The 13,065-nt window shown below is 39.9% G+C and overlaps 1 protein-coding gene across 1 annotated transcript in view; it reads right to left on the reverse strand.

The window, feature by feature from the left end:
* Window positions 1-13,065, reverse strand: part of LOC142492924 (uncharacterized) — a 97,220-nt gene that overhangs the window by 43,078 nt on the left and 41,077 nt on the right. Inside the window, exons 2-4 of the mRNA XM_075596163.1 lie at window positions 6,396-6,521; window positions 5,414-5,500; window positions 3,720-4,259 (exon numbers count right to left, since the gene is read on the reverse strand). Of these exons, the coding sequence (XP_075452278.1) occupies window positions 3,720-4,259; window positions 5,414-5,500; window positions 6,396-6,416 (648 nt within the window). The 5' untranslated portion in view covers window positions 6,417-6,521. The remainder of the gene's footprint in view (window positions 1-3,719; window positions 4,260-5,413; window positions 5,501-6,395; window positions 6,522-13,065) is intronic.

Raw genomic sequence — 13,065 nt, forward strand, 5'->3', positions numbered from 1 at the left:
AAGAACGCACCCTCTGACCACTCTCTCCTTTGCTAATATACCAGCCACTCAGTGTCAGTTGTTTTCACAGTTACATCACAGTTTTGGAGTATACTGGTTGGAATGCTGCTAGCCCCATCTGACCGCCCTCTTTACTTTAGGAAAGTTTGCACACATTTTACAAGCGACACTGTAAGAATTCATATCTCTCGCTTAACTATGAATATTTTGTGTGGCTGGAAAGGTTGCAGCTGCTAGTGAAAAGAAGATATCTGAGCAGTAAAGGAATGTGTCCAGTTTCTATGATAGATTTGCAGTAGATAATATTAAACGGGCTGTTGAGAATATATCCGATGCCAATAAGTGACTTGTGTTTATTACAAATAGTTGTCGTGGGCTATCTACAGTATGACTGAATTCGCTCCTAGGTTTTCATTGTTAGACAAGGATGACTTCCATATCTGTAAGACGCTATGATGACAGATTGACAACGTTTTCGTTCCATATATGAAAGATGCTTGTTATAGATCAAGCTAGAAAGAGACAAGATGAAGCCATATTCACAGATAATATTAGAATAGAACACCTGCGTACAGTATGTAGTTATTTTATGGATAAAAGATGAGCACAATTGCAAATCAGCACAGAAGGATAACACCACAAGGGGATTCCATCCAGGGGGAGAGGAAGGAAGAATAGATAACATACTATGAAAAGCATATGACATATTTGATGTGAACTTCCATATATCTACTATACGTAAGTAATAACTTTGGACAAAAAACTGTATTTTTGTGTGCTGAAATAAAATGCGGAATTATTATATCTAGGAAAGGTATGATGTATTGAAGATGATTCAACAGACACTGTTATTTTTATATTGTTTTAATGCCTTATTTTAAGCATTTGTGATGCTTTAGAATTTTCCTGATTATTTTGAGTTTTTACATATTTTTAATTGAGTTTTTGCTAAACCAAATCTAAAATCAAAACGTTTAACTTTTTACAACCAAAACCACATCCAAAACACAAATGATTTTTTAGAACCAAAACCAATACCAAAACACCAGTGCAAGTGCCAACCCTTAATACTTACTATTATTATTATAATCCATAAAACACCTGCCAGCACTGGAAGACTATTTATGATCAAATAAATGGACGCCAAAGTGACTTCTGTTACCGGAAGCCAGGACCCCCACCAGAGGAGGAGCACGTGTTCTGTGTAGATGTGTTTCGGGCCTGGTAGCTGAAGGGGGGCCCACCTGGCTGAACCTGGAAATTGGACCCGACCAGAAGTAGGTTGCAGCTTCTTGGAACAGCCAGTCCCTTCCCCTACCTCAGTGAACAAATTGTCACCTGCCCCTGCCCTCATTTATGCACTTGGGGCCTTGGGCTTCATTTGTGTCCCGGGCCCTAAAGAAGCTAGTCGCGAGCCTGCCGGAAGGTGTCCACTGGAATAGCACGGTATAGTAAATATGTGCCTTAGTAACTGTGTGTGGTGGAAAAAAAACCATAACAAAAACATTACCAATGTTGTTTCTTTGTGCTAAGTACTTGTTATATTAGGTGTTGACTATGATTTATATGTATTGTTGCATTGTGTCTCTGGTCTTAGAGGTGCTGCAGTATTTGGTATCGTGTAATGAATTTCTAATTAAGTATATCATGTTTCAATATTATACCTTTATTGATTAGTGCTACAGTGTATATATATCCTGAGTGTTATTTTATAGATGCTGCTTTAACTGGTATAAGCAATGGCAAACCATACAGGCTGCTTTTGTCTGGGTCCAGCTACAAGCCCATTCCTACTGATGAATGTTCAGTGCTTCCAAACCTACAGTGAGCATAGCCAAGGTATATAGAAGTTGTTAGAACAATGAAAATGTCAAAATCTGTACAATAATGTAACTGTAAACAAAAAAATACTGCCTACACTGGATGTTATTATTCAAGTTGTTTAATCAACCAGTTGAAGCAAAGACTATTAAACAAATTGGTTACCCCTACTAGTGCTATTGGCCCTAAGCCAGCAGGCGCATTATTTTTGACCACAAGGTTATTTTGCTATGGGACATTGTTTCCTTAAACTATGAGACGTGTCGTCCTTGACTCTAGTGCCCGGCTGACAGTCATGAGGTTGAAAAATGTTAGCGTACTCCTGTTCATGTTTTGATCTATGAAATGCTTGGGTTCGTGTCTCATAGGTATTATATGATTTTTATAGTCTGATTAGACCTGTCTCAATCTTCTATTTACTTTACCATTGTGTGTAATATCTATTGTAAGATGGTGCTATGGCACTATTAATTTCATTCTGTGTAGACTTACATTATACCGAGACTACCAAGTTAACTTGACCTACACATTGAGTCACCTTTCAGCTTTATTCCCCAAGCAGTGGTATCCCGTCTGAATTATGATTACTAATCATTATGATGAATATGATAAGTAATTTTACAATTATCTGTTTTTTGTGTTCTACAATTATTGCTATGTATACTGTTTATATACAGAGGTTGACAACAGTTTGCAAGTAAAGGAACACATTTGCACTCCCTTTATTACCTTTTGCTACATTATGGTCAATGGTTTCACTATCCAACGCTACTTCCAGAACGGATTCAGTTGGATAACTGAGGACTGCCAGTATTTGTTTTAGTTCTCCAACATTCTGGTGAATGAGAACTTTTTAAACACTTTTTAGGACCTATTAACACAGAGATCTGAATTTTCAAGAGGTGTTTTTCTGGTGGTGTTTACCTTTGCTGCTTAGCAACCCTGTTTGCTCATTTGGCGCCATTAAACACGCTGCCTCTCACATTTTACGTGAACATGCCCACACTCAAGGCTATTTAAGTATGATACTACTATTTTTATTATCTTGACAAAGGTCTAAGTTAATGACCGAATCGTCGATTATGTTTCAATACATCTACGTAGCATATTTTTCCTCTGGAGTGCCATTATTTTCCCAGCATTAGGGAGATTTGTTAACTGCTGCACACACCTGGTTTGTGACGAGCGTGCACCTGAGGCGGATCTTAACAATCGTGTGATTTCATCTTTTCATTTATCTAATAAGAAATACTTTACATTAATGATTCTACTCAACAAACACATCCTGGAACATATGATCAGAATATACAGGAAATGGTCATTTTTGTAGTAATTTCTGTAAAGTTGGAATTTAGCTTTAAGAGTCACCTAAAAAGTATTGTATGCAGAACAGGGTCTCATTTTCACAAAACTGATCTAGTTTGTATTATGTATGCGCTGTGTTTGTTTAGGTTACACATTTCTGCCATTCTTTCGAGTAACTTGTTTTTTTTTCTAATCAATAGCTTGAATAAAAGTGTGAAGAAAGTTAGGCATAGCAAAAATGCTGTCAATTGCGTCACTTTCGTATAGGTGAGCCCTTAAAAGGATCAATGATAAATAGGAGGTTTTTTTCATCTTTACAAAACTGAAGGTACAGGCCTGAGCCTTCATTTCCTGTAGGTTTTTCCTGTAGCTACAGACAACAGAGGAGCTGTTAATCAAAGTTTCAAAGCTTCAAAACCTGCTGGAAAAAGCCCCCCCATTTATCAAAGAAGAAATCCTTTCAAATACCTGTACACGGTAACCTTTCACTTGGTGGCGCCTCCAAAATACCCAAATGTTTTTGGAAGCCAGTGTGGAAAATTCATGCATATCTGATGACAACAAAAATAACGAGTCACTATGTTGTGCCTTACCGGATAGATCACTACATCATCTTCTGCTCTTTTGACCAACTTGTTGACATCTTCACATTTTTTTAGTTCAGCCTCCAGCTCGCTAACCCTCTGTTGCAAAGCCTCCTTGTCTCTCCTTGACTGCAAAAGGATCTTGTCATAATCACTTCTGATTCTCCTCTCATTCCTGCACGATGGGCATTCCGGAACTTTGGCTATCTCAGGTGACAGCCTGTCTGAGGTTGACTTTGTCATCGGAACATCCAGCCAAGGTTGCATTTCCACTCTGGCGTCCTTTTGACCATCATAAGTACATGTTGGGGTGCTTGACAGGGAGCTAATGTTGCATCCATAATCCTTGGCATATTTGGTTCTGTCAGGGAATGATTTAACAGACTTGGGAAATTTCTCTGTTGGCTTCTCCACTTGTGGCAAGTTGATTTTCTCCCCACGTATATCTCTAGAAACATCCACAATTGAGCCATGGTCCTTGTACTTCTTATCCAGTGATTTAGAGTTGGAAATGAGACTGAGGTGAATAGGAGGGAAGGAGGTCTGCAGCTATAGGTGACATATTTAGTTAACTTTGTTTCACATAAAGACATGCTAAACACTGTACAACATTGTATTCTGGTATGTTGACAAATACTATATTCAAGGTTTCTAATTTTGATCATTGGAAACACATGCATATGCAATGGTGATTTTTGCTATAATTGTAAAATAAACTAATTGCATTAACCATATATGATATCTGTAAACTATACATATAACTGCTACATTCCCATAGAATTCCCTAGAATTGAGTCAGTCCCAAGTTAGAGAGGAAAAGCTCAGATCTGACTGAATCATGAAAGATAGTGTGCTAGATTATTTTTAATATGATACAGAACATTCGGTTCAATATTCTGAGATATGGGAAAACCCTTTTCACAGAATTAAAGTGTCAGGCCCACATAGAGGCAACATTGTTGTATTTAGTTATCAATTTATCAATGTAATAGGATTCCTTAGCAAGGTTCAGCCATTCTTAAAATGAAAATGCTACTTTTTTGTATCCTGTAAAACATTGATATATTTTCCTTTCCTTTAAGTCCGTGGCATGCATACTTATCATATGATTATATTTACATGTTTCACTAATCACGGCATCTTTAGTACTTTACAAACCCAGAATAAAATAAAATGAAAAAAAAACCCAAGTAATTTGTTCATTTAAAGCAGCAGAACGGGCTGCATTGCGTTTAAAAACATTTTTTTTAAATTGTACAGTAGGTTTGTAGTAGGGGTCTCCCGGGCCTAACTGTGTTAATCTAAGCTCCGGGTACCCCTGTTTCCAGACACACTTACCTCTGTAGCAGTGCTGGTATCTATGCTGGTAGGGAACTGTGTATGTAACATAATGGCAGCTTTAAATGTCCCATGGGACATGGGTCAATAGGAAGCCGTTGCAGCTTCCTATTTGCCAGCTTGACTGGGACATTTAAACTGCCCTGGGATACCGGCACCGCTACAGAGGTAAGTATCTCGGGAAGAAGAGGGTCCCATGTCATGAACACAGTTCAGCTTTGGAGACCCCCTGCTTCAAACCTGTAATGAAACTACCTTTTTATGTTTCCAAACCTTCCCAATGATGGTAATCAATTATATTAAAACCCTCATCTATTATTCTATTTATGTATATCTGCATAAAAAGGTAAAATGCACGTGGTTACCTTAACTCTTCTTGTATTCGTGTTCTCATCTGAGGATCTGCTTCCCTTTCTTCTCTGATTCTTCTGTGAGGGAAATGTACCCACTCTCTTAAAATAAAATACAACCTGTAATTATGGTACGTAAATGGGGCCGATGTATTAAGGTCTCTCAGCTGAAAAATGGGGCCAAAATTGGTGCAAGCAAACTCCACTAGATTTCTTAAAAATCCTGTTACTCTTCTTTTGATTTATTTCCTTGGCTGCCTGAGGCTTACAGTTGGGAGAAATTTGTATGAAAAGACCTTAAAAAAGTTATGGTGTGTAAAAAAAAAAGTGACAAAAACCCTCCACCGCACAGTGAACCTGGATGTTAAAATGGATAAGAAGTAAGAATGACACAGTGTGCTCATTTGCATGTCATTACCCAGAATCCCTGGCTGCAGTGGAAGCACCGTTTGCTAAGCGATAATGTGGAAGGACAGTGTTGCAGACCTGTCTGAGACATGCAAATGCACCATATGTGGTATTTTTATTTACTATAAATAGACCCATTACAGAAGTAGCAGACGTTACCGCTCCCGTTAATGCAAAAACGTTGTATTAACGCTGTTGCATTATTTAACAGTAGCGCTTTTGAAAACAATGGTCAATGAGATAAAATTAACAGTGGCAGGCAGAAACATCATTAACATCTCAATGAATGTTACACTTTCATCCCTCCACGCATTTCCCACCCTCCTGCAGACCCCCAAACTCATGGAATCTCTGTAAATCATTTTCGCTGACCTGAGGAAGAGAAAGAACTCTCGAAAGCTTGTCTTATAATATCAGTTTGTTAGTCCAAATAAAAAAAGGGGTCACCTAATACTGAAGTACTCATTTATCTTGCACTATCGCAATTGGACAAACACGGCTATTTCTATATAATTCATGGTCCCAGAAATGGAAACTATAGCCATTCAATTGTTTGTGCCACATTTTACCTCCCATAAACATGTGGTACCTGATTAATGCTGTCTTGCATCAAGTTGGTTTTCACTGCTTCGTCCGTTATACTGTATATCTCACACCGGCAGCCAAGATGACAAACCGATCATGTTACCACAATACTGTGTAATACCAACCAGTCCTGTCAAAAACAATAGAACTTTCATTAGCAGCATTATCATTCCACAAAAATATCAAACGCATTGCTTTATTTATAACCCTGTTATAGTGCGATCCGCAAGAACGCGGTCTGAGCGTGGCTCCCGATTTAAAAACAGCTCCATTTTGGCACATGAGGACTTACTGGCATCTACATCTCTCTGCAGCTGTCAGCTCTCTCCTGCATTAATACATTTTATTTTAATACATTTTATATAATACACATGCAGGAATTGAACCCAGGACCTTTCATATACTAGTACAAATTCTCTACCTCTACACCACAGGCTTGGTGTGACACAACAGACTCTATAAAAATACTTAACCATACAACACATTGAAATGGTCTGCACTGTGTACTTTGTATATGTTAAGTTTGTTTTGGAGTCTGTGACATCACACAATCCCTGTGGTTTAGAGAATTGGTACCAGCATATGAAAGGTCCTGGGTTCGATTCCTGTAAAATTATTATTTTATTTTTATTATAATGTATAATTTATAAATTATTATTTTATAATTTATACCATATCATACAGGAATCAAACCCAGGACCTTTCATATACTAGTAATAATTCTACCTCTACACACAGGCTTAATGTGTACATGAAAAAAAGCACACACAGTAACACGTCGGAGATGATATCCGCAGGTACACAGCAGGGAACACCTAAAGCGGCTGTAACCAGGTTGTATGGCAACAAACTTTGCTTCATTTAGAGGCTACATGCGGACAGTCAGACAGTTAATCTGTTCCAGCAGTAGCCAACTCCCCACACAGATAGGTGTTGTAGACAGGCTACATATCCACGTTTTGTATAACCAGTGTTCCCTAGTATTACTTCATATGCTGGGTCTACCTTATGTACTTTCTATGGATTTCCCCTGATACACTGTTACATGGGAGGTTATATGTGGTTATAGCTAGACAGTATATTTCCTTATATCTGTTTTAGTAGCAGCCAACACTACACACGGACAATATATGGGTTGTAGAGAGGCTGCATATCTATGCTTATATACAACCAGTGTTCTACAGAATTACTATATGTGCTGGGTCTACCCTGTGTACTCCCTATAGGTTTTCCCTGATACACTATTATATGGGAACTAGCTCCTTATTATTGTGTGGTTATCCGGTTACTATCCGCTTTGGTATTGAAATTCATCTGATATACTATGGTAATACATATGTGTCTGCCCCCACTCAGTGCACAGGGATTTTACCACATTGTTTAAGTGTTTCGTCGTATTTTATTTTATATTAAAACGTTATTATTTTTTGTACTCTTGTGTGACCAATTACCGGTTGACTCTATTTGGAGAGTTTGGCTATTTAGCCTTTATGTTAGTCACGCCATTACGTTCAGCGTGACTTATCTTTCAGTGCAACTACTAGGGTTTTTTTTGTGATCTTCTTTGGTCATTACTGTCTGTGCTGGTGTGCGCACACGTGGACGCAGCCCTATTAAGCAGGAGAGGAGAGAGCTGACAGCTTAAGAGAGGAGAGAGATGTAGATGCCGGTAAGTCCTCGCGGCAACATTTTAGCCCGGTTATAACACTGTCTCATTCTGTGGACCCCTAGGACTGCGTTATAACGGGGTTCAGCTGTACTATCTGACCTACAGAAATCCTATTATTGTGACTCTGCTAATGGGTTAGGATGTGTTAACCTTATTTAGGGCTGAAGGAGTGGCTCAGTGAAGGAAGAAACTAACTCTGAAATCAACGACACTGAGTTTGAAGCAAGGGGAGCCTGGTTAAAATCCTGGTATCTGCTTCTTTTCACTTTAGATATATCACTTTATCTTCCTATGCTTCAGGCACCAAAACATAGATTGTAAGCTATTGTAAGGGGGCTGTGCCTGCAAAAGTTCTATGTACAGAGCTGCATACACTGTCAGAGCTATACAAGATAAACACTATTATAATTTTCTTGAAAGCATGTAACCTTCTTAAACTGGCAAATACATATTGATGTAGCGGCGACATCTAACTTTCTCCATTGTCATCAGTGCCAGAACAAAAATGTTTCAGATCTGAGTGTGCAGGTGAAATTGAGGTCAGACTAATTGGAACTCTAAATGTTCTGTTACGCTTTAATATAAGACAAAAGGGGGCTATTCATTGAACTGCGACAGCGCTGATCGGGACCCTTTGCATGAGATTAATTGGGCAGGTATGTCCCACCTCTGACGTTTATCATCGTTAACTGTCCCACACAAGTAAACAGAACATGCATCTCTCTCTTCGTAACTTAGTAACGTCTTCACTTTTATGTGAGACAATCCCGTAAACGGCGGCTGGCCCACTTCCTAAATGGGTTTGCTCATTGTTGTTGCTGAAAAGCTTAAGCGCTGGTATCTAGGAGAAACACATCCACACAAAAGGGGATTCAGGGCATTAAAGAATGTATTGCATTTTAAGCCTCCAGGGGAAAGAACCCCTTGTGAATTGTAAACAACACTATCATTTCTCAAACCGAACATACTTGGTTAGCAAGTTTTGGGATCTGAACCTGGCAATGGAAAACAAAAATGCAAATACAATGGTGCTATTAACACAATAAAGTTTACTTTTCACTTAAAAAAAACCTGGGTACATGTTTTCCGAGGTTTTTATTCAGTTTTAGCCACCAACACGTTGCAAAGAAGCTGTAATAATGCATTTCATACTGGGCGTAAAAAAAGGCGGATCTGGAATTGAGATGTGGGAACTTGCCAAGATTCACATCGCTGCGGTTTCACTTTCAAAAAGTTCTACAATGCGCAAAAAGTTCCCTCGGACATTTTTTGACCAACAAATTCAGACATTTTCGCTGGGACTTGTCTAAATTCCAGCAAAAGTGGTGAATTTCCCCAAGGAACTTGTATTTAAACAACACCCAGGCCCTGGAATAGGACTTTCTCTATCACACAAAAACATATTTGAGGCTATGAAATTGAGTTTGTTTTTTACTCGGTGAACTGCTTGCAAACTTTTAAAACTGGAAGATTTTCTTTGGCACATTTCGCTTGGTTCGTGAAATGGGGTGAAAAGTTTGCATATCACCAATCGGGAATTTCTTAATAAGCCTCCACATTTTTTTTATGCTACATTGTATAAAGGTGCTGAGTATTTTTATGCATTAAAGTGACCCTTCCTTTCTCCTTAAAGGAGTAATCCAAGCCATTGATTTGTTTAGCAAAGTTTATATTTTTTTTGTTTACAGAGGAACAAAACAGGGGGTCTCCTGAGCTGAACCCCATTCATTTCAGCTCGGGGGACATCCTGCTTCCAGAGATATCTAGCTCCGAAGGGGGTACCGGTATTACTCTGCTTTTTAAAGCTCCCGCGTCACATGGGCCAATAGGAAGCCATACCGATGACGTGGCGGGAGCTTTGAAAAGCGGACATTACGCGATCCCTGCTAGCCGAGCAGTTCGGCTACGGGCACCTACTAAGTATCTCCGGAAGCAGGGGGTCCTTGGAGCTGAAATTAACGGGGTTCAGCTCTGGAGACCCCCTGCTTCAACACAATGTAAAAATAGAAATAACTTTGCAAATCTCGCTGGTTTGGATTGCCGTTATAAAATACCAGTTGCAATCCACTCTGATCGACTTTTTGTTTTATCTGATCCAAAACCAGAGTTCCCTGGTGCTGGAAGTAGCATAGTAGTTCAGATCATATTAACAGTTTTGCTCTGGGGAGGCCCCTCCAATGCTTTGAGTTGCGATGCCTTTCGGGACCCTTTGGCAGTGAAATGGTTAAACAAATTGTGGTGAAGAAGTGGATTACTACTTAAGCCAGTGTAGCCAGGTCACCTGATGGCTACTATTCTGCCCTGGTGCTGGCAGTTAACCCTGGTACAATCAGGTTGCCAGTAGTTGATATGGGGTTTTCCCCCTCCTTGGTGCTGCACTTGAGTGACAGCGGGAGGCGGTGACATCAGGCCTGGTGCACTCCTCCTGGCTGTACTTAAGGGCAGGTACCGCCAAAATTTAGAAGTGCCTTTCCCCACTTGAGGCAGGTCACACACTGGAGAGGCTGAGTATTGGACCTTCTCCAGTCCTCTTCCCTCCGGGGGAGAATGTGTAGACCATACCTCTGCCTCTGCTAAGGAGGTAGGGAAGAGCTAGGACGGCTGTGGGTGCCCTTGGTCTGTAGTGACGGTCCAGGGACCATCCTTCAGTGGTAGATGAGAAGTACTGCATTGGGCAGAAGCCTGCTTGTTACTGTGCTGTACATAAGAGATAATAAACTGTTCCTGTTGTTATACCTCCTGCCTGGAGCGTGTCCTTACTGGGGGGAGTGGTAATAGTTCTACCGTGGGAGATCACCTTCAGTTCCTGGAGCCTATGGCAGAAGGAGGCGCTGCACTGCTAAAGAGATATGTGGGGTATATACCCCAGAAGCCTAGTCCTGTGTCCCCAGTACTACCGGCAGACGACTCAGCCCTCCTGTTACCAGCAGGTATCATGTACCACTCGATCCATAATGGCCACATCTCCCACCGGGTGGGGGAAACACCGTTACACCAGTATAACCAACCTCACACTGATGAGACCCAAAAGGTCAAAAAAGCTGTATATGAGTGACTTCTTTTAAACCCAGGCTGTTCTGAAAAAGTTTTGTAATACGGCAGGCATACGCTTATAAGGATCCATGTTGAAATGAGCAAGAAGCAAAAAGTGATACACTGTGAGTGCTCATTTGCATGTCATTACCCAGAATTCCTAGCTGTAGTAGAAGCATCCCATGCTAAAAGATAAAGGTGAAAAGCAGAGCTGCAGACCTGTCTGAGACACGTGAATGTGCTCCCAAGTGATATTTTCATTTGCTTTATATGGGATAGTCACAGTAGGCTACCAACAGTTATCTCACTTCCTTTGAGAAATGCGATCAACATTAAAGCAAAACGTTATTTTTCACCCCGCTTCTTTGAATATGAATTTCGTTTTTTCTTTATAGTAGAAAACCTGAAAAGCAGAACACGTCTACGAACTATTTTCACCCCCCCCTTCCAGTCAGATTAGCAAGCATAGGAAGGGTATGGCATAGTTACATAGTTACATAGTAGATGAGGTTGAAAAAAGACGTACGTCCATCAAGTTCAACCTATGCTAAATTTGAACTGAGGTATGTTGCCTGCTCAATGGGTTGTACAGATGTAGCCAGCTTTATCTTACTGAAATAGCAAAATATTGCGTTATAACATAGACTATCACAGGGTTTCCATAGGATTCAATGGTAGTGATAACACAGAATATCACAACGTATCCCATCATAATGCGACACAGGTTCAAATAACCGTGTCTACATATGTATACCAATCACTGTGGCATCATACATAAGGGAGCAGGAAAGTTGCTTAGTCTCCTCTCAAACTCCAATTGACCATGTTTCAAACTAACGTTTATTGGGAATTTTTATGTAATTAATCTGATTGTGTTTTTTGCGATATTTTTGCAGGCAGAAGACTGATAAATAGCCCCGTGATGCTATATGTAAAACTCTAGCTAGTAGCAAGATATCTTGTCAAATATGAAATAGCCACCATCTTGACAAATGTGCACTGCCCTTGTGTGATTGTATCATACTGACACCTAAAGCAGCTTACAGCTGTAAAAATAGTGATTTTAATAAGTGCTTAGCACAAGGAAAGTTTAATGCCTTCAATTTGTGAAAATTGGTCACAAAAATGTGTGAAAATGTAGAAATGGAGCAGAAAGGTACTTGTTAGCCTTTTTAGAAAGTCAGCTCTTAATGGAATTCAGAATGTTTTATAGCACACCAGCTGAGCATATTTCAACACTTGCTAAACCCTTTTGCTGTTTGAACGGGCAGTAATCCATTACCATGTGCTGCTGGCTCCTTGGACAGCAAAAGGGTGAAATGAGCAATACCCAAAATCAGCTTGGAACATAACCCAGAGGGAGTTATGTATCAAAGAGTCCTGGCTGCAAAACATGTCTATGTTTATTCATATAGCACCATCCATGTACACAGCACTTCACAGCAGTAATACATGTGAAATATTAATATAACACATAATGGGAATAAACGCATTCAGACATAAAAGACTTTCTCCATTAAGTACCTGGTAAGCCATACGGGCACTGAAAGGGTTAAAGGTTCATCTGATTCTGAAGCTCGGATTCATGAGACTCGAATACTGGTTATCACACCTCAATCCTATGTTAATTGTCATTGACTTGGTTAACATGAGATAGCTGGACAATACCCCATATCGGAGGCTAGTGAATCTCCCCATCTGTCATGCTGCTCTATCCCAGGCTTTGTCCATAGTGCAGCATATGGCGCAAGCTACGTAGCTCGTGCCGAAACAAACACTAGGACGCCAATGCACATGCACATAGTGCTAGCGCGTAGGGTTGCCATGTGGCTTGTCCAAAAATACTGGACACACTGGTGAAAGGTGTGATGCACATGAGAATCGTTGGTGGGTAAGAATGTTATTTATAAATGACCTGACTGTTATGTCATTTTTTCTAAATTTAATTCCAAGTATTCACCAATTTGCACCA

Source organism: Ascaphus truei, chromosome 4 (genome assembly GCF_040206685.1).
Source record: "Ascaphus truei isolate aAscTru1 chromosome 4, aAscTru1.hap1, whole genome shotgun sequence".
In the NCBI taxonomy this organism is placed as follows: domain Eukaryota; kingdom Metazoa; phylum Chordata; class Amphibia; order Anura; family Ascaphidae; genus Ascaphus; species Ascaphus truei.